The 23,534-nt window shown below is 45.8% G+C and overlaps 1 protein-coding gene across 1 annotated transcript; it reads right to left on the reverse strand.

Annotated features, from left to right (window-relative positions):
• Nucleotides 1-6,071: 6,071 nt before the first annotated feature.
• On the reverse strand, nucleotides 6,072-15,965 carry LOC119452782 (keratin, type I cytoskeletal 9). Its single transcript, XM_037714728.2, has 3 exons — nucleotides 15,641-15,965; nucleotides 7,965-8,512; nucleotides 6,072-6,541 (listed from the first exon to the last, which is right to left on the reverse strand). Exons 2-3 carry the CDS (start codon nucleotides 8,401-8,403, stop codon nucleotides 6,093-6,095), a joined length of 888 nt encoding a protein of 295 aa, XP_037570656.1. The 5' UTR covers nucleotides 8,404-8,512; nucleotides 15,641-15,965; the 3' UTR covers nucleotides 6,072-6,092.
• Between the last annotated feature and the right edge of the window lie 7,569 nt (nucleotides 15,966-23,534).

The following is a 23,534-nucleotide window of genomic DNA, read 5'->3' on the forward strand; positions in this document are numbered from 1 at the left end:
ACTTCAAACCGTTAGGCTTATCAACGACACCAGTCTACAAGTCGGCGCCGTTGTCTGCTGTCAAAATAAAGTAATTTAATATAAGTCAGTGCATTTGCGCAGTAAATCACTCGGTAACAGTCGTCTTGCGCAGCATCTGCTCCGGCAAAGCTCATTTACGTTGAGGCGCCCGGATAGACGCCTGGTCTTGGAACTCGGCACTTCTAAACGCCGGCAAATTGCGTCTTTTGTTTAAATTAACGTTTTGTTTCGAGTTGGTGAATTTGCTTTTCTTTTGCCTTGATTCGCTCGTTTATATTACGAGAAAAGTTTGTAACGTAGTGTGACCTAAGCGACTACAGCACACACTGAATTTACGGTCAGATTTTAACACTTAAAAAGCGGAACGAATGCAAAGATATATTTTATATTAAAAGAAAGTTTGCTTGAACGCTGAAGAAGTGTGCGCCGCCGCTGTACACACTGAAAGAAAGGCGCACAACTTGCTTCGATGCACGCAACTGCCTAGCGACATGCAGTGTGCCACTGGATCCGTACACGCTGCAGCGAATATGCCCACAACGTGCGTTTCCTTGTATGCACACAACTTCCTAGTCGTACGCAGTGAAGTCAACTGCATGTGAGTGACTATGGACTCACAGTTGAAGATATAGTGCCCATGCTGAAATGTGGTGCTCCGATAAGTCTCCTTCTTGTGAGGCGCTTATTTGAAATTGTAAACAAAATCAGGGGGTTTTATGAGCGAGAACCCACGATCTGTTTAAGAGGTACGTCATATAACGCGGTTAACCCCCGTATAAATGTGACCAACTGCGCTTCTTTAAAGTGCACCCAATTCACGCCTCACGAGAGGTTTTATTTATTTATTTTTTTGCCTTCCACCACAATCGGAATGCGGTCACCGCAGCCGGTATCGAACCAGACACCTTGTGCCCAGCAGCGTCTGAGTTATCCCGGCGGGTGCGCTGTTTAGATTCGACGACGTCATCTCAGAACGCGTAAACAAATAACGCGGATGATTTGAAGGAAAACAACAGGTGGCGCGGAAGGTCGTTTCTCGCATGCGGTAATTAGCAGCCAGCTGTTTCGTGTGCGTAGAGTGCCTCAATACCACGTGTACGTCCCTTGCCCACAAGCAGTGTTTGTTCAACGTCAATGTAACCTGACGGATGCGCCTGCTCAGTTCAAAAAGCATGTGAGTGAGTGAAACAACCTCACTATCAAGCTTTTCTTGCGGTTTGAGCAGAAATTGAGCAGTCGATCACAAATGTAACTCTCGTTCTTTTTGATGATGCTTGTCTGATTTAATTTTTTTTTTGCAAATACAAATACATACGAACACATTTTTATTTTCTGATACGTGTACGTTTGAATAACCAGCCCGCTTTAGCGCAGGCGCTTGTGAGCTTAGATGGGTAGTCGACTGGTTAGTGCAGAACTGATGCAATACTTATCAGTATTAACCTATTAATATCGGGATGTAGAAAAAGACTGTTGTCGTGTCGGTGATGATCAATCAAATCGAGTAAGGATACTTGAGAAAAACAGCCTTCAAACATCGAATGGAATACCGAATAATTTCTAATTCCCGAGCAAAGTAAAATAAAAAGCTAGTGTGAAGCCAATTTGGTAAACAAATAAAGATACTATTTACTTCATTTGATACAAGCATCTCATTCTGTTAACATCTGAACGCCGGGTCAATTAAATATATTCTATACGACAAACACTTGCGTTCAGATATATAGTGCACCATGACATTATAATAATGAAACGAAAGAACAGCAGCTGGCCTCGCCAGATACGAGCGCGAATAGTGTTATTTTATTTAACCAGTGCGATGAAATTACTATACAATATAATTACTAAGGAGACACAACATATAATGAAAGCGGTAAATACATACAACCAGACAACATATCGTGAAGCTGCCTAGAAGCGAGACATCCATATTGTATTAGTGGGTATGCCTAAGCCGTAATTATCTGGCACGTGTGTTCGCTCAGGAATTGGTGCCTCTGCGCAGCAATCAATATTGTGCAGCAGAATGATGGAACAGTCAACAAATGCATCGGTGTTCTCCCCCCGAGATTCCTATAAATATCTTTATAAGACAGTGGAGATCTCAGCTAGTTGGTATAGATTCATGGTAAAGGGGCTCTAACCAAACGACATAGAAAACCAAGGCACAACGAGCGCATGCCATGTCTAGGTTATCTGTATGTCCCGTGTTTGCGCTCCTTTACCCTAAATGTTCTTACCTTTTACATTCAAACAAAAACAAATATTGGATAATATGGAATAGTGAATTCCCGAATAAGGATCGAATAGCCAACACTGTCATATTACTATGCGAGATTTTCAGTATTTGCGCACCCCTAGAACACTAGCACATTTTACGCTGATATATTACGTTCGCTTGCATGCGCAGGGAAGAGCCCAGCGACGCGATGAAAATCGCTACTGGCCCGTCGAAACGACGAGCTCGACCTTTGTATCCAGGACAAACGAGAAATGCACAGGACACGCTCTCATCCCGTGGACAAACGAACAAATACACAGGACAAGCGTTCGGCCTCTGCATACGCACAGAGGCTGAGCGCACTTCCGCCTTTCGCTCGTCCTCTGTGCGTATAGAGGCCGAGCGCTTGTCCTGTGTATTTGTTCGTTTGTCTACGGGATGAGTGGCATACTGTGTATTTCTGGTTTGTCCTGGATACAGAGGACGAGCGAGTGTCCTGTATGTTTGTTCGTTTGTCCTGTATACAGAGGATGAGCGCTTTTCCTGGTTATTTGATTGGCTTGGATACAGATGACGAGCGCTTGTCCTGTGTATTTGTTCGTTTGTGTGTTCGTATTCGCCTGCTGTAGTCCTGTGTATTATTTAGTTTGTTTTGCATACGGAGGACGAGCGCTTGTCCTATGTATTTGTTCGTTTGTCCTGGATACAGAGGATGAGTGATTGTCCTGTGTGTTTGTTCATTTCTCCCCGATACAGAGGACGAGGTTCGCCGGTGTATTTGTTCGTTTCTCCAGGATACAGAGGACGAACGCTTGTCCTGTATGATTGTTCGTTTATCCTGGATATAGAGGACGAGCGATCGCCATGTGTATTTGTTCGTTTGTCCTTGATACAGAGGGTGAGCGCCCGTCCTGTGTAATTGTGCATTTGTCCTGGATACAGAGAACCAGCGCTTGTCCGGTGCATTTGTTCGTTTGTCTTAGATGCAGAGGACGACCGCTTGTCCTCGTATTTGTTCGTTTTTCCTAGATACGGAGGACAAGCACTTCTGTGTTTTTTTTTGTCCTCTATACAGAGAATGAGCCCTAATTGTCCTGTGTATTTGTTCGTTTGTCCTGTAAACTGTGGACAAGTCCTTCTTCTGGGTATTTGTTTGTTTTTCTTGTATACAGATGATGAGTTCTTGTCTTGCATAATTGTTCACTTGTCCTGTATACGTAGGACGAGCGCTTGTCCTGTCTATTCTTTCGTTTGTCCGTTGTACAGACGACGAGCGCTTATCCTGTGTATTCGTTCGGTAGCCCTGCTTACAGTGGACGAGCGACTGTGCTGTATATTTGTTCGTTTGTCCTGCACAGAGAGGACAAGCACTTGCGTTGTGTATTTATTTGTTTGATTGTGTATTTGTTTGTCTTTCGTCCTTCCTGCGCTATCCAAAGTTAAGGCCGACAGTGTTTTTCTATTCACTGCTTGGTGGCTACCGGTGGTAGGCACTTTAATCGGTGGGGTCACTGATACTATTCTTCTGGAAATCGAACCTTAACTCGCGTTATCGTATCCTAATAAATTGACCGAAATAATAACCTAATCCTAAATCTTCCAAAGCTGCAGAATTTCTCTTCATACAATGAATCAACCAAATTGGTCTAGCATGACGACCAACCTTGATACGGCCTCCAGAGATCAGGTACGCCAAAGAAATTACAGCCAAGGCTTTTGTAAAGAGTTCACTCAAGCCTCTGTGTTTATGTACGCTAAACACAAATTAATCTGACCAGCATCGAGCCTTCAAATGAAATAATAAAATGTACAACACAAGTTGCCACTGCTGACAATTCATGACCTATCGTTCGTCGTTATGAAGCAAATACTGTATATCAGAAGGGAACCTACCCTATGCTTAGGGAATGAAACGGGACCGGGAAACGCACCATATGTGCAACTACTCGAGAGAACTGCGTCAAGCTTTCGCGTCGCTAATATTAAGGCGAAAGCGTGAGGTGTCTATGTTGGCGGTGACCTTGATGAAACTGCGCCGTGACGAAAAATGGCTGACACCGCAAAGAATAAGGTCTCGACAACAAATGCTCGGATTGACGGCACATTTCTCAGCGAGGTCCCTGTAAACAAAGTAAATTAGCGGCTTTGAAAGAAAATTTGTCACATTTCAGTCTGGGTGGGAATCGAACCCGGACCTCCGGGAAGCGAGACAAGCACGCTTACCTGACGCCACGGCTGCTCTAGTGTCAAATGTGTGCCTGAGGGCACACGTCACGTGGTCACAGAGATGCGCTAGTGCCACTGCTCGCGCGTTCGTCGTCGTCTTCTTCCACCGCTGGCTCCGATGCCGCTCATCATGCCAGCGTTCCCACACTGTCCCTTCCTCTGCGAAAGCACTGACGGCACTGGCCCATTACCAGTAGGTGCGGCGATTTCGGTGAGATCTGTCGTGCGCTCCAATGTAGCGTTACCACAATTCTTTATAAACGTGTCTTAATCGGGACAAAACGTTTGGCAAGTGTGCAATCAGGCTTTTGCCTTGACATTTCACAAATGTGTAACATTTCCTTAATTTTCTTATTATTATTATTACCAATACCTATGTTTTTTCATTGTATGACCCACTCTTGCCTAAGGCCTGGTATCAGAGGTCGGCAGCATTTCAGCAATAAATAAAAATGTCGTTGCCAATTATGATTACAATGAAGGTGTTGACTCTAACCTAAGTGTACGAGCGAAAATTATGCCGGTGTCACAGGAACTGCAGATGGTGGAGACGAAAATGTCTGCATCAGTTAGCCCTAGCTACATTGACGCGTTTCAATCCGCGAGTATAGTCCATCCCGTATAGCACTTTTGATAACTGCCCTCAAAAAATTTAACTTGTTCATAAAAACTTTGCACCCGAAATAGCTATTCAAAAATGAGAAATGACCCTAATCCTTGACTTAGGTGTATGCTAGTGGCACTCGCACCTCGGCGTTGGTGTACCCTGGTGTAGGGCGGGAAAGCGAGCTCGGAGGAGCGAGCGAACGGAACTGGCGGGAAACCGCCCCGCACAGAGGAGCGGGCGAGGGAACGAAGGAGGGCGAGGAGGGCGTGATGCGTAGCCCCCTAGCGGACGGCGCACGAAGCGCACCTTACGCACCCCTCCACCGCTGATGTGAGAGCATGCAACGAGCGCCGTCGCTCAGCTGGCGCGAGCGAGGGAACAGGTGCGCACCGGGAGAGGAGAAGCGAGAATGGAGGGAGTTATGCCACCCCTCCGCTGTGTTAGGCAGGCGTTCATTCTGTGTCAGGTGGTGTGTAGCTCTAATTACCTTGTTTTTATTTTAATTAGTAATATTCGGGTACCCCTGGCTTAGGTGTGACGTCACTGATGGCGTCACTTCTGGTCTTGGAGTTTCATGGGAACCTGTACTGATGCAGTGGGTATCCAAAGTGTACGATTGTGTGCTTTGGTGTAAGGCAATTAGACTTTCCTGAATTGTATCTATTTTTCTGACACTTAATGAGCTTTTTACTGTACTAAACCTGTGCTCTGATGTCATATCTATCATCAACCTTAAGTAGAACCATCGATATCTACCTGTTTTTATTTTTATGATTTATTTTTAATTTCGTTCCACCTCTGTGACAAACCGGAAGTCGGTCCCTAACCGGAAGTTCCTGCGCAAGAAACTAGAGTGTCACTCGGTGCTCGTGCCACTAATAAAGTCACGTCACGACATTTTCCTCGCCGACTCAATGCTCACCTTTGGAACCTGTTGAGAGCTCTCCATCTGCTACCCTCTCGAGAAGATACCGCAACGAAACGTGCCAACCTGCACTTCCCCCATAAGCGTCTTTATTAACGCCCTCCCTTCTTCAAGAATTCCTGGATCTCCTTCATGGGAATGTCCCCCTTCTGTCGTTTGAGCTGCTCCATCACCTGCTTGGGGGACAGTGGCCTGTGTAAACTTCTGACGACGAACGGCATGTGCATCTTCCCGCCCTTATCGTCACTACTGGCACCACGGTCCGGTTCCAGTGCCTTTCGGGGCATGAGTTCATCGTGGGCACCTCTGGCCTTGACTCCGTAGTCCTTCTGGCCGTAATCTTTTTGTCCATAGTCCTCCGCACTGGTGGTTGGCGTGCTGCTACCCTTGCTAGATTGCGTGCCGCCTGGGGGCTGTTCAGCCTTATCGCCACTCCCACCTCCTTTGCTGGTGTCCTGACCAGGCTTGCCACCGTGTCCTGGTGGTTTCTTCCCGCTGTTCGCTGGGCTCTTGGTAGTTCCTTTGCTTTTCTTACTGCCACCTAGACCAGAGAATTAGCGAATTCATTGAATCAATCATGCCTACAAGATCGGCTTGCAAAGTCGCGTATAATAGCCTATGGAAAGCCTAGCTCCCGTGAGAAATTGTAAAACAGCAAGCATTAACAAACTCAGCACACGCGTAAGATCAGTGGTTGATTTAAATTTCTACTGACGCAAAATTATAGGGCAGCTATCTTAAAACTACCTCTTGTTGGTTTCACAACTGCCTGATTTGCGAGGTTATTCGCAGCGTTTGCTTTAGATATTCGTAAGCATTTCTATGCTTACCCAACGAGAAAAGCCGACCATCCGTCCGTCCGTTACGTAAGACGATCGCTTTCAAGATAGCGCCCGCAGCAGCGAGTGAATTCACCTTCGTGCGGCCTGTCGCTTCAACGCGGCGAGAACACAGAGCACACGAAGCTGTCAGCACTCGCCGCACTCAGCCCCCATCGCAGATCATTTTCAAGATTGGGGCCCGCGCGTCTCTCTTCAACGCGAACTCCGCGGCGAGAACACAGAGCGCACAGGTCTGTCAGCCTCGGCGCTCTCTGTCGCCATCGCAGATCGCTTTGAAGATACGGCCCTCGCGGCCGCGCCAGACGCAGCCACCACCGGAGTGCGGTTGATCACGGTTCATAATGGTTCGACGTGGATAGATAAGGCGCTAAAGAGCCATAACGGCTTATAATGATCGGAACGTCATCAGCGCACCTGGCACCGCCACCTGCAGTAGTCGTCGGCAGCAATTCGTGTCGCCGCAGCGCTGTCATTTGTACTGGTCGGATCAAGTTTCATAACATTGGTAATGACACCGAGCTGCGTGGAGATGAGCAAGTAGCACAATCCTTACGCATACTTAGAAAACTCCCACGGGAGTTACTGCGTAATTTTTTTTTGTCTTTTCAAACTTTTTCTTTACTTTTGTGTACCGATACCTTAATGCAAGTACACTCGGAAGGACATACACGTAAACCGCGATTTAACGAAATTTATGAGACCCAGAATTATTTTGTAATATCGAGATATTCACTAAATTTAAATGACTAAGAACTCTTGTGGACAACATAATAATTTCAGTAAAGTTGAACGAGCTCAAAGAAGACACGGATACGCCTGAACAGCATAAGCGCTCTGAGACTGTCCTGTTCCGTGGTCCCGCCCTGTTCCTGATTTGCATCAGTTACAAAGAGCGAAACAGCGCATACGAGATTCGAAAGTGAACTTTGTTAAGTCGAAACCTTCGTAGAATCGGGTTTCTTTAAATCGAGGTTAGACTGCATAAAGGTGATACTAGCACTTATAAGTCCCAGAGGGACCCGTCATCGCGTTTTCTTCTCTGTCCTGCCTGCCAGTGCTGCTCACGGAAGACCTACCAAAACTTGAAGAACGCTACCGTGGGAAAAGTTTAGCTATACTGACCGGGAGCCTTGGTGTGCTTGTTATTGCCACCTTCTTCGCTGGATGTACCAGTGTCTATTGACCCGCCATCGTCGTCTTCGTCGTCATCATCGTCTTGACCCTTTTTCTTCTGCTTGTCACGGTCGCTTCCTCCACCTTCGCCACCACTATTGTCACCATCGCCCGTGACGCCAGCGCCACCGCTTCCGCCGTCACTGCCACCACCTGCTCCGCCACCGCCGCCACCGCCGCCACCACCTCCACCTTTACACAGAACCTTGGCGTCTTCCAGTGGAAACGTGCAGAGACACCCTTCCTCTTCGCAACTCCACCGTACAGCCCCGAGTGACGTGCACTGATCGGCACAACCGTTCATGTCACATTGAGGCTGGCATGCCACCCGGTTTAGCAGCAGCGTCAAGGTCGCGGCAAATGGTGCTAGAAACACTCCCCTATTCATGGCTGTTTACTCCTGCCCCTTCTACAGCAGCAGCAGTGGTTTTCTTGATCGTATTGCCTTAAACTTTGTCACTCAGGCCTTGTCTCTGTTCGGGTGCCTCCGCATGACTCTGCGCATGAAAAGGGCGAGACTATGAAGTCTGAGGTAGTTTTTTTTTTTATTTATTGCAGTCTTCATGCATGCGAATATAGTCGAAAATGGCAGTGCGTCCAATAAAAAGAAGTATAGAAAACACTTTCTAGCTACCTATTTTACAGTATTTTCTTTTAGATTTTACAGCAATTATTACTGCATATATTGCCCATTCGTATGTCTTGATTTATTTATTTGTTTACTTACAATTTTTATCGCATATCGTACCACAGAAATCTGGAGTAGCATGATAAGCATTTCGCAATTCTAACATCTACGGCTTTCATAAAGAACTTCTTTCTCTAAGTCAAATTGTCAGTTTTCAGTTGCCCTTTTCTTGGAACGATATAATTTTTGCGAAAGTAGAGCAAGGGCTATAATTCGGAAACGTGAAAGCAGTAATATTATTTAGAAGCTCACTTTAAATCGCCCATATTGTTTTCTTTTTTAAACTGATGATGTTCAGCCTACGCTAAAGGGTATTAGTATATGAAAAGGTGCCATTTCGAGGTTGTAATTGCTGAATAAGAACTTCACCTTAGCTTAAATTTACTCTCAAACGCCATGGCAGGTAGGATTAAATAATCCTAATAAAACTTGTTGGGCTGGTTGGTACATGCCTCATACAACGAAAAAGATGCAACACATCAAGGAAAAGGCAAGGCGAAAGGAAAGGGAATCACTCGCAACGAACTTTCTTCTTATCGCTAAATATAGCCTGGTCACATGTGCGCGGCAAGGTTCCACGCATCATACCACCCTACATCGGTGAATATCAAACATAACATCACTGACGTATCGCTAATACAGATATATATTTTTCTTATCGCCAACATTTCTCCTGCCAGCACCTCGCTGCTTCTGCAAAGAATGCTGATACAGTTAAATCTTTCTTTACATTTACAGGCATTTCCTTGCGCCTGTCGTTTCCTGACTGTGTTGCGTCTTTTTCAGTTGCACTGAAGGAGGAAAGAAGATGAGAAATGAACTGCAGTAAAGCTCAAGACACGGTTCTTATATTTTGCAGCAAGCCAGTAACGATACGAATATACTCGTGAATTATCTGTACCGCAACCAATACAGCCAGAAAGTTCGAGGTAATACAGTGGAACACTCAAGTATCAGAAACTAAATAAACCTATAGAGCACCACCGAAATGGCCTCCTATATTCTGCTTAAACTTGAAGGTGTTAAGTTCCAGCCTTACCTTGTCCTTGAGGCTACGAACAACGATGAGATTACGTTATACTGCATGTAGTGTCTGCCCCATTCGACAATTGTGTTTGCGGCAATGCCTGCACAGCCAACATGTGGCATGGTAGTGTTGATATTATTGTAATTAATTTTTTAATAAGTCGATTTATGATCAGTGATTCATTTCATATAGGCTATTCTGAGAAACGAGATGGGAGCAAACTTTTGATGCCTCGGCTATCTCGTGGACACGTGCCGCTTGCACCGTCGAAAGCCTTTTGAACATGGTAACATAAAAAAATGAGAAATGACCCTAATCCTTGACTTAGGTGTCTGCTAGTGGCACTCGCACCTCGGCGTTGGTGTACCCTGGTGTAGGGCGGGAAAGCGAGCTCGGAGGAGCGACGAACGGAACTGGAGGGAAACGGCCTCGCACAGAGGAGCGGGTGAGGGAGCGGAGGAGGGCGAGGCGGGCGCGACGAGTAGCCCCCTAGTGAACGGCGCACGAAGCGCACCTTACGCGCCCCTCCGCCGCTGACGTGAGAGCATGTAACGAGCGCCGGCGCGCAGCTGGCGCGCGCGAGTGAGCGACGGAGCAGGTGCGCGCCGGGAGAGAAGCGAGAGAGGAGGGAGTGCCGTCACCCCTCCACGTGCTAGGCAGGCGTTCACTCTGTGTCAGGTGGTGTGTAGCTCTAATTACCTTGTTCTTATTTTAATTAGTAATGAGCGGGTACCCCTTGTTTAAATGTGACGTCACTTGTGGTATTGGAGCTTCACGGGAACTTGTACTGACGCGGTGTACGATTGCGTGCTTTGGTGCACAGCAATTATATTTCCTTATTGTTTCTAATTATTCCTGTCAATTAGCTGTTTAGTGTACTAAACCTGTGCTCTGATGTCATATCTATCATCAACCATAAGTAGAACCATCGATATCTACCTGTCTTTATTTCTTATGATTTATTTTTAAGTTCGTCCCACCTCTGTGACAAACCGGAAGTCAGTCCCTAACCGGAAGTTCCTGCTCAAAAAACAAGAGTGTCACTCGATACTTGTGCCACTAAAAAGTCGCCGTTTCGCCCGAAAGACAAAGCATCAATTGCAATAGCAAATTAGTAGACAGCTATACGTAGTAAGGATACTAGTTTTATCGGCTGTATAAACTTGGACACTTTCGCTTGTAACTGAATTAACAAGTATGGTGTCAGCGCGCACAAGCAAGCATGAATAGATCACACTCGATGAGCGCAGACAGCCGCTGTCAAAACGCTGGCGTGAGTAAGCGCGGCAGCAGCAGTGAGCGAAGGTTCGTGCAGTCTATCGCTTCAACGGAAACTGAGCGGCGAAAGTACAGTTTATACAAAGGTAGGAGCTGTGTGCAGATCGTTTTCAAGATACGGTGCGCGCGACCGCTCGCAGCAGCGCATGGTACAAGTGGGCAGTTGTTGGCAGAGTAGAAGCCGCACCTCCTCCCTCCCGCGTTGCATTACACTTTCCTCCTGTCAAGCGCGAGATTGAATCGCAAGATCCCTTTGCGCCGGGTCACAACGGCGCGCCCCCTCCCTCGCTTCTCCCCCCCCCCCCCCCACGGCCTTTCACGCGACGGAGACGTCGCGTTTGCTCTCCGCCGTGCGTTTGCTCTCCGTGAAAGCACGCGCGCGCCCCTCGCGCGCTGTATGTGCCTCCCTCGCACATACAGCATACGGCGCGCGGCGATGATTTTATCGCCCTTGGACTTTATACGGAACCTCACGGCGATGGCGACGGCAGAAATCCGCTTGGAGTGTCCATATAATTGCTATCACAATAAAAAATACAGCCAGTTCCATGAAGTGAAATCTGTCGAAACAGCGGAGCTGTTGTCGTTCTCTTTGTGCGATTGTCACCTAGTTTCTATTTTTTTCGCTGTGGTAGTCTTCGTTTTAGATCGAAGGAACGACCACATCTCCGCTGTTTTGACAGTTTTCACTTCGTGGCACGTGTTCTGGACGCCGCTTTTGCTTCGTGGCCGATGAACGCCGCTCACGCCGAGCGTCGTCCATTGTGCGAAGAGCGCGCGGCTCAAACACCTGCTATTATACCCCGGTGCCTCTCCTCCTCCCCGGCACGCGCTCCGATTATTCGGCTCCTCTCCTACCGGCGAACGGGTCACGTGTCCTCTCCGGCTCTGTTTCTGCGTGACGGCGCCATCATTGACGGCGCACGCTCGACTAAGAATGGCTCCGCTGTTAAAAGGAGTCCTATGATCGTAAGAGCTCGTATAATTGTTATCGCAATAAAAGGTATTATTTAACATCACTCTGACATAGCAGAACTTTGCCACAAAATGCGACTACGTGCATAGAACGATCCTAGCGCTGCCAATGGAGCCGAATCTACGAAGCCGCTGCTAACATATGCTATCTTGAAAAGCCTGCATGATTGCTCTGGTTAATCTCTAGGCTTTGTCTGCATGTCTAATTAATATTTTGCGAAACCACAACATAAATAACCTATCTTCAATTTATTTAGTCTTTCTACACCTCCTTTAAGCTAATATCCACGAATGCAAAACTGCATGCTGTGCCACTGAAACTAAATTCGTGGGGCCGCAACATTCATGTGGGAACGGATTACCAGCAAAGCTCTTTAGGCTGTATACATGGGCTGCATAAATAGGCTGCGTACATTATGAAATCATACATATTTTTCATATGGCCCCACACTACGCCGACACAAGCGCCGCCACGCTCACCGCACCTCCCATAGATCTGCCGCAATCCCTGGTGCAGCCGCGCGACCACCTCTGACGCGCTTGACGTTATAACCACACAAGCGCCAGCTACGTGCACAGGCGGCCATCGCCACACTCTTTTCCCCTTCCCACAATTCGTCAAACAGGATTTAAAACAAAAAACGCCGCAGTTTCGCTCTAAAGCGAAGCATCGATTGCGATAGCAATTTAGTAGAAAGCTATACGAACTAAGGACAGTGGTTTTATCGGCCCTATAAACATTGAAATATTCGCATACTAACTAAATTAACAAAGCATGGTGTCAGCGCACACAGGCAAACATGAACACATCACACTCGATGACCGCAAACTCTCGCTGTGAAAACGCTGGCGTGAGCAAGCGCGACGGCAGCAGTGAGCGAAATGACCTTCGTGCTGTCTATCGCTTCAACGCAAACCGAGGAATGAGAACGCCGCACACACGAAGGTATGAGCCCCCTGTAGATCGCTTTGAAGATAAGGCGCGCGCAAAGTACGCAGTTGGTGCCACCGTAAAACACCACTCCCCTCCCTCCCTCCCAACGTCCCACGGCCTTTCGCTCGACGGAAGACGGCGAGTTTGCTGTCAGCTTACCTCTCTTGCGCGCGCCAGATTGAGCAGCGCTCGTCTTCTCCCCTCGCGCGCTTTCACTCGCACGTACAGCATACGGCGCGCGGCAACGATGTTATCGCCCTTGGACTTTATACGGAACGTCACGGCGACGGCGGCAGACATGCGCTTGGATGTCCATATAGTTGCAATAATAAAGCGCATGAAGGCCAACTTGCTACACTAAGTACACTTTCATATATACAGGGTGTCCCAACTATCATATGCACCAAGATTTTAAAAAAAAAGAGCAATTGCGTTACTCGAAGAAAACCTAGTTCATGTTGTTTCCAATACAGTGGAGTAGCCGCCAGTAATTTTTCTGTTGCTCAATACGTGCTACATAAAAGTGTTTTTCCGACCGTGAAAGAAGCCCGCGAATACACGCAATGTGGCTCGAGCGGCCAGTGACGCGGCAATTCTGCGTGTATTCGCGGGCTTCTTTCACGCTTTTCACGATTTCACAATTTTATTGTTTGAGCCCAAAGCATGCCATAAACACAGTGCAAATGTCAAAACCGTCAAAATACACCATTATTTAATTTTACTTCTTCACTTTTAGATTAATGGTTAATATTTAAATGCAGAAAATTAGACCGTACAGCACGGTTTAGCCCTAAAGGAACCATCTAACTCATAACGAAGGGAATATAAAGGCAGCATCTCTAGAAATCTATCGGTGAAAAAAAATTCGATAACGATTTCAACAGCCATCTATGCGTAAATGAGTAGTTTGGAGGACTTCATGTCGTGTCAGCTGTAGTCAATGGCGGATACGAACTGAGTGGATCACATTTAACCGGCATAAACTACTACGTAGCATGCTTACCTTCGTACCTACATGGTAGTTAACAACAATGCATTCTAGATGATGTGGCTTATTAGCTTGACTTCTTTGTCCCATGTTGAGCTGTTGGCTGGTGCTTCGTCTATTGAGGTGCTGTAGCAGATTGAATAGCTATTTGCTACTGAAGCAGGTATAGTATATACTGCTTTCCACACAACCCTTTCATAAAACTGCTTTTTCTATGCTACTCTCACTTTCTCGAGCAAGCTAGAGCTTACCACTTTGTTCCGGAGAAAGAAGTGTGTTCCTTTTGGCATACAAGGCTGGTGATTTCGCTGGCACTTCATGCATCGTTTAAATCACTCACTCAGAAAGCAATGAATACTTCGCCTCTCTAAAACTGAATTTAGGTTTGCTTTTCAAAAGGACAGCTTTTGGGCCTTTAATGATTTACATACGCCCAGTCAACGCAGCACATTTGGGCTCAGTACGGCAGCTCTAAGAGGAAACGCATTTGCGCAATAATTCCCGGGAACTGTTATAAGGAACCTAATTACCTCGGGGCCAACAGCGATTTGCCCTATTCAAATACATGTGGGACGCCTGAAAGTATCCCATTTTACAACCGCTAGACCAATTAAAAAAATGGTGCAGTTAAGCAACAAAGCAAAATTCTAGCTACTGTAGTAAGTTACGTATTAATTTAAGATATCAAGTGTTTACTAAAAAAAATTCCAAAAATCGAAAGCTTAAAAAAATGAAGCTGAAGCACAATGTTCACAAAACCGTAACTCTGCGCAAAACCAGATATCGCAGTTCTTTAAACTGAATGTGTTAAACCCTCTGATGTAGAGAAAGAAACTGGATATGTTAGCTGGCAGCTTACGCGAAACTTTTACAGCGTTAACGAGGGTTTTGCAATATTACTACTGACAAATTAGTGGTACACTTCAGAGTGGCGTATGGCGTGTCAGTTTTGCCTCCTTTAGGTGCGTTAACAGGTGTGGTTTACATAATTGTATTATAGTTTTTATTGCTGAGTTACCTAGTTGTTAAAATGATACTTTTTTATTATTGACAGTTCTAAAGAATAATTGATTCAATTGATAGCCTACCTTAGAAATGTACTGCCTTCTGTCGGTAGATTTTAGCTTTTTTTCTTTTAAATGTAATAAACCTTAATGAATTCAGTAAGTCGACACCGAGCAAAACAATTTCGCACTTCCCATGTATTTAGATAGGAACCTTCTTAAGTAAAGCTTCCTCTTGAGATAACGCTCCGCCTATTTTCTAGCTGTGATTCATAATACACCCTAAACACGTAGAATAAATTCTGTATACGCAAATGAAGAGACAAAATCAATCTAGTAGAAAAATTCGATCACTTCACTATATTATTTCAAACATCGTATTTAAAAATATAACATGTAATGCCTGCGGAAGAGAAGGCTGCAAGAACCGTTGCGTTCGCTTTGCATCTTGAACGTTAATTATACGAAGTCGCTCAGATATCCCACCGCCCAATCACAAACACTGTTAATACGTCTGAAATAAGTAGAGATTCGTTGCCATGTAATAAAGTTTTACAACTCGAGTTGTACTATCGTAAATCTATTTCTATGAAACATTTATCCTGCTAGCCAACGATATTGGTTGTACTTTAGTTTCACTATACTAATAATCACAGCTATGGAAAACGCCCCCATGTGGGTCCACAATTCTCAGCGGTCAAAACACATTCTTTGGCTGCCTCTATCGTCACCTTGCTGGACGCTTCACGAAAAGCGAATAGGCGGGGCCAAACTCTCGCAGGAGTGACGCAATTCCAAAGAGTAGAGAAGACGCCGTCTTCGACGACGGCGATGTCCCGGCTTGGCTTGGCCAGAGTTCCCCGCGCTTAATCGTCCCAGCACCGTCTTCGCACGGACCGAGGTTGTTGCCTGCTAAGTTTCTGCCAGAATCCCGGATGTGCACGATAGCATCTGGCTTCCAGAGTGTCCTCGACAGTACGGTCGGTTAGGAATGTGTCCTTCACGCTTGCAAACCAGAGCTGTCCACACCACTCCGACGACACCTCACATTCGGGAGTTTCGACGAGCTGCTAGGCGAGGGTACGCGGCGAGGAAAAGCAGAACGGGAGTAATGGAACAAAACAAGCAAACACGGTGGCCAACAATGGCATCCAAGTCTCCGCCAGCCCTTCTAGTTTTTCTTGCTAACTCCTTTATAGCATGCTCCCACAGCGGTCGCACGAGTGTGCATTGACGAGAAGTGAAACCGGCAAACAAAGTCTCATTCGTTCCTTTTTCGGGGGGCGCGCGCAACGCCTTTGTGAGCTCCTCGGTCGCGACGAGCAGGCGGTGGCTTGCTTCCGCAGCAGGTGTATTTCACTCATTACAACGTGCCTTCGACGGGACGCCGTGTTGCCGCCTGTTGGCTTTCTCTTTAAAAAGCCGCGCCGTCGCTCGGAGTCGCTTAAATCACTTCCTCTCCCTTACCCTTCCCAGAAGCGTCGCGTTGAAAAGAACGCGCCCGTGCGAAATGGCAGACGACAGAGGCGAGGAGGTTAGAAATTCGAGATGAAAATCTCTCTTCTTCGTCTTCGTTTTTGATAACACTTCTTTCACTGGCTTTTTCTTAGCTTCACATTGTCCCAGATTGGGCCTGCGTGAAGAAATAAAGCTTAATACGAAGCGTGAGCTGCCCATTCTCACTGCTTAGCACGGGTAGAAGGACACCAGCGTGACATGTGGCTGGCATCGCACAAGGCTGTGGGAGCATGCTATAAAGGAGTTAGCAAGAAAAAACTAGAAGGGCTGGCGGAGACTTGGATGCCATTGTTGCCACCGTGTAGCTGGTGTCTTTCTACGAAAGCAACAGCCCGACTTTAGACGGCAAAGTTCAGCATTGAACCCTTTAATACAGTTTAGGATGCAGTATTTATCCGTGATTAAGATGAGCAGTGCTGGCGACTGGCTAATGCGACTGACATATATATATATATATATATATATATATATATATATATATAGAGAGAGAGAGAGAGAGAGAGAGAAAATATATAGCCGGCTGTTGACGACTGTTGAAGATTCAGCGGGTCTTTAGCTGTGTCAGTTAAAGCAAACAAAAACGAAAACAAAGAGAAAACAGTGACTGCTCTTTAGTTTTCGCAGATTATGCGTGCGGCGAACGCGAAGAATTGCGTGGTCAAGAAGCAACATGATGAAACAGCACCGAAGATGAGCACAAAGAAAGAGACAACTAGAAGATGCGTTGACTCTCAGCTGAAGCTTATTGAAGAAAAACAAAAACATATATAACATCTTATTATACAAGCCACCTGTCGGACAAGCAACAGAAACAGGGCGGAAAAAACACTAAAGAACTAAAAAATGCATATGTATTGAAAAAGAAACGTGTTCACACAGTCACATGCCTTAAAGACCACAGAATTTTTTTTTTTTTTTTTTTTTGGGGGGGGGGGGGGGGGTTTACTCGAAGACAATTTTTCGTCGAGGGGACTAGATGCAGTTAGCAGAAATGTTGAACCTGTGTCACGTGATGCCAAGTTAAACAGGAAGCAGTACATAACCTTAACCGTCAGAAACTCGCGTCCGGTGTTTACAAAACCAAATTAAGTGAGTTAGATTTGTTCCTTTCGGCAAAACCCCATAACATGGATATCCCATTCAGAGCTATCATTTCCGAAAGGAATACTTGGCAGATTGTTGTTGCTGGTCTTTTACAAACGCTCTTGTCGTCATTAACTATTAACTGCCAGCATTTGGTGTCAAATTCAGAAAAAAAAAACGTGAACTAAATTCGAGAAAACCCCGGTTTTTGTAAAGGAGTTAGTATTGACGCGAAAGATTGCTACTATTCTCTACCGCACGAATAATTTATAAGGAATGTAGAAATGTGCATCACCGAACAGAATGACGAGCTGGCTTTGCAAAACAGAACTTTGCGTTCAATCGAATCCTTCCTTGAGTTAACGTCGTTTTACTTGAGCCCGTCATTTGGTCGGGGTGATGTTCTTAATACCCAAAAGTCAGGACTTTCTAAAAGTTTGAAGGTGGCACCCATGCTCACTGATATATTCCTGGGCAGAGTTGATAGAGTAATAAAAAAAAAACCTGCATGGTTTGGCAGAAAACGTGTTTTTTCTATGTGGGTGATTATTTGGTTACATACAAGGCTGCAGATTGCAAAAGAACTGCTGTGGACATTCAAATATTATTTCATTAGGAACGCCTTGGGCTGCGTTTCACCGTGGAAAAAAGTTCTGGCAACAGCCATTTGAGATTTCTATATTAAACTTTAACTTTTTTTTCACCAAGGCATCTGTGTTGGCGCCACCAGCCATGATGTGTTAACCCCTGGTAATGTTTTCATCCAACCATTCGAAGGCGTTCAAGAATGCCATCGTACTGTCTTACCTGCGTTCTGTCCTCTCAAAATCATGTGACCACAACATGAAAATCAGCTCTCAGAAGCTGTAGGCTGTCTGCAGCAGGTTACCCAAGCCACTGTATCACTGCTGCATGTGACAAGCTTGTCAGGTGGGTAAAACAAAAAGCAGAAAAAGTAGAAAAGCATCGTCATGAAAGGAAGTCGATTGTAATTCCCTAAACACAAGTTTTCACATTATTTAAATAATATTGTAAACATATACAGCTCTAACACAGTGTTTCATGGCCGTTTAGGTTGCCTGGGGTTTGTGATATTGTTAGAAGCAACAGCTGGCGTTGGCGGATGTGTTACAAAGCATGTGCACTAATTTGTCCAGTGCGAAGTTGCTGTTGTGAAACAGCTCCCGTTATCTTGTGGCAAAATATATCTCGGTCACAGTGACAGATGCGTCAAGAGAACATAAGTATGCCCTGCTTAGCTATAATCGTTCTTCTTCTTTCTGGGGTTTTACGTGCCAAAACCAGTTCTGATTATGAGGCACGCCGTAGTGGAGGGCTCCGGAATAATTTTGACCACCTGGGGTTCTTTAACGTGCACTACGACGCAAGCACACGGGCGTTTTTGCATTTCGCCTCCATCGAAATGCGGCTGCCGCGGCCGGGATTCGATCCCGCGATCTCGTGCTCAGCAGCGCAACGCCTTAGCTGACTGAGCCACCTCGGCGGGTAGCTATAATCGTACTCCCGCTTAGCGAACCATCGCAAAAAGTGTGGCTATACTCCTCTTTTATGTCACACTAACATTCTAGCCCGGAATCGTAATCAGTTTCACCGGGGGGTTATTAAGGCGTTTCTTATTTATTGCCTTCGAGATGACTATGTACGCAAACCACCAATTGAACTACCAATTGAAAAATGAAATATTTGAATGCGGCCTCCAATCTTTAGGGCATGTGACTGTGCAAACACGTTGTTTTGGCCTTGCGTATGCTTTGTTTAGTTTTTTAGTGCTTTTCTGCCATGTTTCGGTAGCTTGTACACCAGGTGGCACTACAAAAGGTTTTATATATGTGTTTTTCCTCAAACCTTGGTTGAGGGTCAGCGCATTGTATTGTTTCGTTTCTTTGTGCTCATCTTCGGAGCTGTTTTATCATGTTAGGGGTGTTTCTGCTGTGCTGACAAGCGAGTAGTTGAACAACAACAACAACAACAACACGAATCTCTAAGTTCACCAGAATGGAATGTCTAAGGGATCACCTACAAAATTTGATCTAGTGGTTGAATAAGCTATTGACAAAAAATGAATGTATCAAAGTTATTTCGAACGCCCTCTACCTTTCTGTCGAAACAGGGCAAAGGATTCATAGAAAGATGGAGACAAAGTGATTAACGGTGGCTGAACAAAATAATTCCTAATTGAATCGAACCAACTGCCCTGTGAGATTGGCATCTTTTTTCTCTCTTTTTTGTGCTTTTCAATTATTGATTACTGATATCTACTGTTCTTATACTTCTAATTTTAACGCGAAATTTCTCCTTTCCACAATATTTCCCTATACTGTTTTGCAATAATCCATTGATGTCACGATCAATTCCCCATAGTGGGTTTGAACAATATTTTTACGTCACGACGAAGACACCAACAAAACAATCATAAACAACATCAAACAACAATCCTCAGCCTGAAGGCTACATGCTGAAACTTCCCTCGTTCTGGAAATTAAGTCCACCATTCCGTTCAATGAAAGTAGACCTAAGGTAAAACGTTAGTAGGTCAAGAAGGTTGCCAACCTGAATGACAGGTGCGTTCTGGAAGGTGACTGAGCCAAACTCGCCAACAGATTCTTCTTAGAAGCATGCAGATATACCAATGTTTTAAGAATTTGTAGAATCTTGGACGACTTCTCGATTGTTCTGACCCAAACTCACTTGACTCGTGCGCTGTTAGCATATATACTAACCACCGTACGCGAGTTCTTTGATGCTGGACTAACCTATGCGATCCGGGTATCGGGGTAGGTCAAATTTGTTGACACCATGTTTCATTTTAGTAATGACCACACCTCTTGATGTCATTTCCTCTGTTTCGCCACTGATGACCAATGATGACCAGACTGCCAGAAGTACAACGCAAGCGATGTATCTCTAAGAACTTCACAGGGATAACTACGTTCGTTTCCTTGCAGCTGTGAAGAGCAGGCTCTTCGTTCCTTAAAAGCTGGGCCAGGACGTTTGTTCCACCTCGAGGAAGGTAGAGCTGTGTTCTTTTCTTTCGCATTTTCTTTTTATCTGCAAATCCTATCACGACCAGCACCATATGCAAACGGCACACTTCTCTCGCGCGTCTCAGCAAGTGCATAAATTATCCTGAACACACGACATAACCGACGCTATTCTGCCGCCATTTGCATCCACAGAAACGGCCCATTGCTCGTCTTACTCGCCTTGCATAGTGTTTTGTACTGAAAAAAAAAAAGAGGGGACGCAAGCATTTTATTTTTGTTTCACAGACTTGTCAAGCGGGCCATAAAAATCTGACAAGAAAGCGCGTCATGGTGGCTTTTCTTATACATCTTTTCTTTAATTTACATTTTTTGTTGACGAGCATACCGCGAAATCACGGTGTCACAATAAACTCAAAAGGTCCCGCTTTCACCGAGTGTCAAGACTGACGAAATTCTATCCGACCAAGGAGTGACGTCACCATTCGTAGGTAGGTGCATGGGACTTCGCAGTTGAGCTGGCTGCTCCGTAATTGTGGGGCATAGGGCGCTTGTACGCTAGCACAAAAGCGGGAACAAATGTTAGCCTCAGCTGCGTGCATAAATAGAGAAACGTATACAGAAAGAGAGAAACAGATTTCAAGAGACGTCGGGTAGCTTTTGTTTTGTTAATCATGCGCGTGATCCTGCGCGCAAGTTTTAACCCTCGTTTTTGCAGCCTTCAGTGGGACATTTGTGTTTTGTAAACTTTGTAACGGAGTTCACTTCATTCTTATGTTTCCCTTCCTCGTTCGTGCTAGTAGCATTTGTGGCTTCTTCTGCGCGGTTATCATGTCAAAAAAAAAAAAAAGAAAGCTTTGCTTTCAACAGTTCTTCAATGATGGTAAGAACTCGTATAATTGCTATCACAATAAAATGCATCATTTAACATCACTCTGACATAGTAGAACATCGCCTCAAAATGCGACTTGCCGCATGGAATGCCTGCCCCTATCCCAGCGCTGCCAATGAAGCCGAATCTACGAAGCCGCTGCTAACATATGCTGTCTTGAAAAGCCTGCATGATTGTTCTGGTTAATCTCTAGTTTTTGTCTGCATGTCTACTTAATATTTGGCGAAACCGCAACATAAATAACCAATGTTCAATTTATTTAGTCTTTCTACACGTCCCTTAAGCTAATATCCACGAATGCGAAACTGCAGCTGTGTCACTGAAACTAAATTCGTAGGGCCGCAACGTTTATATGGGAACGCATTACCAGCAAAGCTGTTTAGGCTGCATACATGGGCTGCATAAAAATTGAACGACGCGTAAGCTTCGCCTTTAAGAGTGGAACGCGATAGCGTTATCGGACCCCGTTCGCATCGCATTTTAACGGCGGAGCTGTTTAAGCTCTTGACTGGGCCGCGTAGTGCGAACGAAAAACTGCGCCTGGCGATGACGTTACCGCGCGTTGCCTAGCAACCACCTAGCGGAGCGGCATGTGCTTCGCCTTCTCTCCGTGCCATGCACATGTTGCCTTGACATAGGACGTTAAGGACAGGGAAGGAGAGCGTGCGCGCGGCGCGCGCTATGCTCGGGAAAGAGAAGGAGAAAATGAGAGAGAGAAAGAGATTGTAGCAGAACCAATGAGGCAACGCGCAGAGCTGCTGCCGACGCCGTCCGCCGTCCGCGTTTCACCGTGTCCCCGCGTTTGCGCCGTACGCGCGCGGTGTCCGTGACTGCAGCCGGCGCCTCTGGTGGCGGCTCGGCAGGTTTCGACCAGCCATGCCCCGACAAGTGTGGAGGCGCAGCTTGGCCGTGACGTCACCGGGGAGATAAAGCTCGGAGCCGCCGCGACGGCGGCAGAACTCTCCAAGCTCAATGGCACATACCCATGTGGGCTCTGGGACCTGTAACGCGCCCTTGAACTAACTTTCTCACACGGGAGACCCAAAGAGACAAAATCACTAGTGCGCCAGCCCTTCCCCTGTGAAGAAAATGGCGGTAAGCGAAGCTTGTCGTCCGATTCTAGCGTGAGGGCTTCCGAAGCCCTGGCGAAAGAGCCACCGACCCTGAGTTTAGGGCAAACGAAGCGGAACGCCTGCGACAGTGCTGTCTTGCCCCAAGATTCGCTTACCCCTATCTTCTCGACAGGGAAAGGGCCATAATTTCTTTTAATTATCAAAAACGTCCTACTTCTCCGAGTCTTTTGTGACCCATCCACTCATATACAAAGCGTAAAGTTTTGTTCGGAGGCTGCCATCTACCTTATCTTAAACTAGACATTCTACGCAGCCCAAATTTTCTTGCAGTTGGCCTGTAAACAGCTACCAGCTCAACAAGAAGTTCTCGCGGTGCACCGACTTGGGGCGTTCATAATTTTCTCAGACGACGTCACGCCATCCTTATCGCCGGGATCAGTAAGTCAACCCGATGAATGATAAGAGAAAAGAACAGGAAATAAAATGACATGGAATGAAAAAAAAACAAAAAACCACACATGCAATCAAGTGGATTGTTACAAACTAGGGCGCCTAAAGAAAAGATTTACCTCGCTAAACAAACACGAGTAGTAATGTTCGATTTCATAAAAGCATTGCGCGTATAGTCAATCGATGCGAGGGTGTTGGAAGTCGTTTATTGCGGGTTCCTTCTCCAGCCTGGAGCTGTATATTGTAACGATTCTTTTCTCGTGATTCTCTTCATTTTTAACGTTCATTCCACGGAGTGACCGATACCAACGGTAACGGTTGCGCTGTTTCACGTGAGTCATTAACTGAAGTAAAAAAAAAAATCAGAATTCAAAATAATTATTACAAAATACGGCCCAGAGACCGCATTCTTGTAATAAGTATTCACGTCCAACTCTACAATAATCATTTTTGGGCGAAGTGAAAAAGAAATTCAAAAGAATTTGGAGCACGCTGAGTTGTCGCATTCCGCAAACTATGCGAGTCACTGCGATTCTGGTCGTGAGCTTCGAACGCAGTTCAGGGGAATTCGCGTTAATTTTTTAAAGAACGCTTTAAAGATATTCCA

The sequence above is a fragment of the Dermacentor silvarum genome, chromosome 5 (genome assembly GCF_013339745.2).
Source record: "Dermacentor silvarum isolate Dsil-2018 chromosome 5, BIME_Dsil_1.4, whole genome shotgun sequence".
In the NCBI taxonomy this organism is placed as follows: Eukaryota; Metazoa; Arthropoda; class Arachnida; order Ixodida; family Ixodidae; genus Dermacentor; species Dermacentor silvarum.